We start from the raw sequence: 4,330 nt of genomic DNA, 5'->3' as shown, positions 1-4,330 counted from the left end.
TATATATATATATATATATATATATATTTTTTTGCCTTATCCCCTCACCTGTTCATGCAGCCCCAGTAACCACCTCCGCTCTGATAGCTGTCAGTCTATTCTGTGTATCTATGCTTCTGTTTCTATTTGTTGAAAAATATTATTTGTTCATTAGATTCTACATATAAGTGCTATCATATTGTATTTGCCTTTCTGTGACTGGCTCATTTCAGTTAGCATAATAATTTTCAAACCCATCCATGCTGTCGCAAAAGATAAGATTTTCTTCCTTTATACAGCCGAGTAGTATTCCATTGTATGAATGTACCACAATTTTTTTATTCATTTATCTATTGATAGGCACTTGGGCTTTTTCCAGATCTGTTTTATTCTTCCTGTGTTTCTTTTAGTTCAAATACACAGACATATGTGTGTTCTATCTCCCCTTTATTTTAACTTAAAATTGGAATCTTGTAAATGCTCTTTGACACATTGCTATTTTCCCAGTTATCTGGATATTTCTTCATATTGATTCATAGATAACTTTGTTCTAATTTTTTTCACAATTGTCAAACACTTGATTGCACTGATGTTCTATAGAGCTTTTATAGGTGTCCTAGAATGAGATATAGGTGATGAGTGTTCTAAATGACACTGCAAGAGCTAACATAATAAACTTCATATTTTGTATTTAAATTACAATTAAAAATGAAAAAGGAAGTAAAAATAATCTCTACATACAATACATAAAAGGATTATAAAATAATAATAATATATGAACAAGAAGTAAATAGAGGGGGAATGATATAACAAAAATATATTTAATTAATCAACAAGGAGGAAGACAAGAGAGAATAAATATGAAACAGATATATCAAATAAAAAACATAGTAATATGGGCCGTAGCCAGTATGGCTCAGTGGGTAAAGCGTCGGCCTGTGGACTGAAGGGTCCGGGGTTCAATTCCAGTCAAGGGCACATGGTTGGGTTGTAGGCTCGATCCCAGTAGGGGGCATGTAGGAGGCAGCCTATTAATGATTCTCTCTCATCATTGATGTTTCTATCTCAATCTCTCTCTCCCTTCCTCTCTGAAATCAATAAAAATATATTAAAAAATATAAAGTACAGAGCTTTAAAAAACAATAAAAATATAATAATATTAAAAATATAAATACAAAAAAGAAAATATAAATGCAAATGTATTCTGACTCGAGGCCCAGTGCACAAAATTTGCGCACGGGTAGGGTCACTAGTGGCTGCCGGCTGCTGGCCTGGGTCTTCCTTTCCTGGCTGCTAGCTGCTGGCTGGGGCCTTTTGTCATTCCACGTAGGCCCCTGGTGGTCAGTGCACATCATAGCTAGCAATCTAACTCCTGGTCAGTCGAACTCCCGAGGGGACACTATGCATATTAGGCTTTTATATATATAGACTAGAGGCCTGGTGTATAAAATTCATGCACTTGGGAGGTTCCTCAGCCTGGCCTGCATTCTCTCATAGTCCCAGAGCCCTCAGGGGATGTTTAACTTGGGGAGCGGGCCTAAGCTGGTGGTTGGACATCCTTAGCACTGCCGCGAAGGTAGGAAAGGCTCCACCACCACCACTGCGCTTCCCAGCTATGAGCCCAGCTTCTGGCTGAGAGGCCCTCCCCCTGTGGAAGTGCACTGACCACCAGGAGGCGGCTCCCATGTTGAGAGTCTGCCCCCTAGTGGTAAGTGTGCATCATAGCGACTGGCCATTCCGCCATTTGGTCAATTTGCATATTAGTCTTTTATTATATAGGATTACATTATAGATGTTAGTAGATACATTTCTCCAGAAATATAATAATGGTTACTCTACATAAAAAGAGCAAAATCTAACATTACACTGTTACAATGGACATCTCACAGATATAAGGACAAAGAAAAGTTTCAAGTGATAGAAGAGAAATACCATGTAAACACTAACCATGAGAAAGCTGCATCTTTACCATCTATATTACACTAGTATCTATATCTCTATCTGCATCTGTACATATAGATAGAAAGTATCAGAAGTAGATGAGGTCTTAAGGTAGGACCCAATACTAGAACTATCTTCTAATTATAAATGCAATTATGTGCTGTTAAATGCATTTTTCAAAAGTCTCTCTCTTTTTACAAAGCTTTTTTTGTAGTACCTGGGACTTTCCAAAGTATTATTTTTCTTACTATGGCTGATTGCAATCTACCAACATGATGACATTGAATGTGAGCTGGTTAGAAATACGCATAATCAGCTTGAAGCCAAGAAAAGCCAACATTAAAAAATAAATGGAAAGTTCACCAGAAGTAAACTATGATGCTAAATCAGGGCGTCCTTATTAACACAGTATAAACAATACATAAACAAAAACAGACATGACTCAAAGGAAAAAAACAAAAATCCACAATTATAATTGTGCAAAATGTTTTGCATGAGATTTTGCATACATCTTGTAAGAGATGATGAACAAGCAAAAAATATTAATTAGTAATATAGAATTATTAACAATCCAAGTAGCAAATATGACCTAGTTAACATATTAACAACACATGTACAGGATGACAAAACACATATTCTATGAAAGTTATATGGAGGTTCGACCATACAATAATTTTAGAACTATCTTCCTGTGCTCCTGACTGCAACAGGAGGATTTAGTGATTGCTGCTTAAAGAACTTAACCCTATTGACACACATCTGTAAGTCCTGTTTGATATCTCTGTTCCTCAGGCTGTAGATGAAGGGGTTCAGCATGGGGGTAACTACTGTATACATGACTGAAGCAACTATGTCTTTAGAACCCCATGATGAGGAGGAAAAGTAAACACCAGCAAGTGTCCCGTAGTATAAAGACACCACAGAGAGATGGGAGCCACAGGTAGAAAAGGCTTTAAACAGTCTCTTAGTGGAGGGGACCCTAAGCATGATAGTCCCTATACGGATATAGGAGCCCAGAATAATACCAAAACAAAGAAAGAAAATTATTCCTGTTTCAGTGAATATGACCAGCACATTGAGGGAGGTGTCTGAACAGCTCAGCTTCAGGAGCGCAGCGAGGTCACAGAAGAAGTGAGTGATGGTATTGTCAGCACAGAAAGACAGTCGGACCAAGAGGAGGGTATGAATAAGAGCATGAACACAGGCAACTATCCAAGAGCCAGCCACCAGCAATGCACACAGCCCCTCCCTCATGATGGTGGTGTAGTACAGAGGGTGACAGATGGCCACGTACCTGTCATATGCCATCACAGCCAGAAGAAAATTGTCAAGACCAGCGAAATGTATGAAAAAATACAACTGAGAAATACATCCCACATGGGAGATGGATTGTTGCCAAGTCTGCATGTTCATGAGCATCTTAGGGACAGTGACAGAGGAGAGAGAAAGGTCAGAGAAGGCCAAGTGGCTGAGGAAGAAGTACATGGGCGTGTGCAGGCGAGAGTCCAGCCTGATGAGCAGGATGATGAGCAGGTTGCCCAGCACCGTGGTCAGGTACATGCCCAGGAACAAGGTGAAGAACACGCCCTGCTGCCCTGGTGGGATGGGCAGCCTCCCAGGAGGAGGAACTGGGACACGCTGCTCTGGTTCTCGGGCCTCATGCTGCTCTTCTCTCTCCTGGGGATGAAAGGACAGTGAAAAAGGCCAGAGACATTGAATGTGTTTATGGTCACTAGTGTGGGGTTTCCTACTTTCTCCTGGAGAAAAATAACATCTCCTTGCATTCATATAATCTGCTAGAGCTTTCATTGCAAGCAACACACCTTCAATGCCCAATATGGCTTCTTTCAAATGAAAACAGAACAAATTCATCTTTATTTTCTTAATCACCCAGGTTCCTGGCACTGTGCTACTAATTAGAGATGCAAGAATAAATGGGACACACAGGACCTCTTTCCTCTGCCCCCTGATCCTCTGGGCACCCCTGACAGAGGACTGAGTAAAGGTAAGGCTCTGCGGCCAGATTCCTTGTGCGATGAGTCTGGTGACATTGCTCCTTGGACGACTGACTTAAGGAGCTGATTCTATCGTGGTTACATGTTGTGCTGCAGTTTGTGAAGATACCAATATCACACATTCCTAGAGTCAATAAGAGCGTCCATGAGTCAATAAGACACATAAATATGTAAGAAAAGTGCCTGTATAAAATAAACACATAAAATTTTAATTATTATTTTTATGATGTGCTAACTACCCAAATGAAGCCAAGATCAAATGTAGGAATTCAATCAAAAAGCATCTTGAGAAGATCAGCGCAAAGGGCCAAGGAGGTGACCTAGCCCCTTGTGCTACCTTATCTGAGCTCTCACCCTCTCAAGAGCATTGGGGAGCTCACATCCTGTCATTGGGT

At 40.1% G+C, this 4,330-nt stretch overlaps 1 protein-coding gene across 1 annotated transcript in view; it reads right to left on the bottom strand.

The window, feature by feature from the left end:
* LOC102427024 (olfactory receptor 1J4) overlaps positions 1-3,581 on the bottom strand; it is an 11,607-nt gene extending 8,026 nt beyond the window's left edge. Inside the window, 2 exon segments of the mRNA XM_006091138.2 lie at positions 3,083-3,531; positions 3,534-3,581. Of these exon segments, the coding sequence (XP_006091200.2) occupies positions 3,083-3,531; positions 3,534-3,581 (497 nt within the window).
* Positions 3,582-4,330: the final 749 nt, after the last annotated feature.

The sequence above is a fragment of the Myotis lucifugus genome, unplaced genomic scaffold, assembly GCF_000147115.1.
Source record: "Myotis lucifugus unplaced genomic scaffold, Myoluc2.0 scaffold_87, whole genome shotgun sequence".
NCBI classification, from domain to species: Eukaryota; Metazoa; Chordata; class Mammalia; order Chiroptera; family Vespertilionidae; genus Myotis; species Myotis lucifugus.
This window is presented reverse-complemented; position numbering and strand designations above follow the sequence as displayed.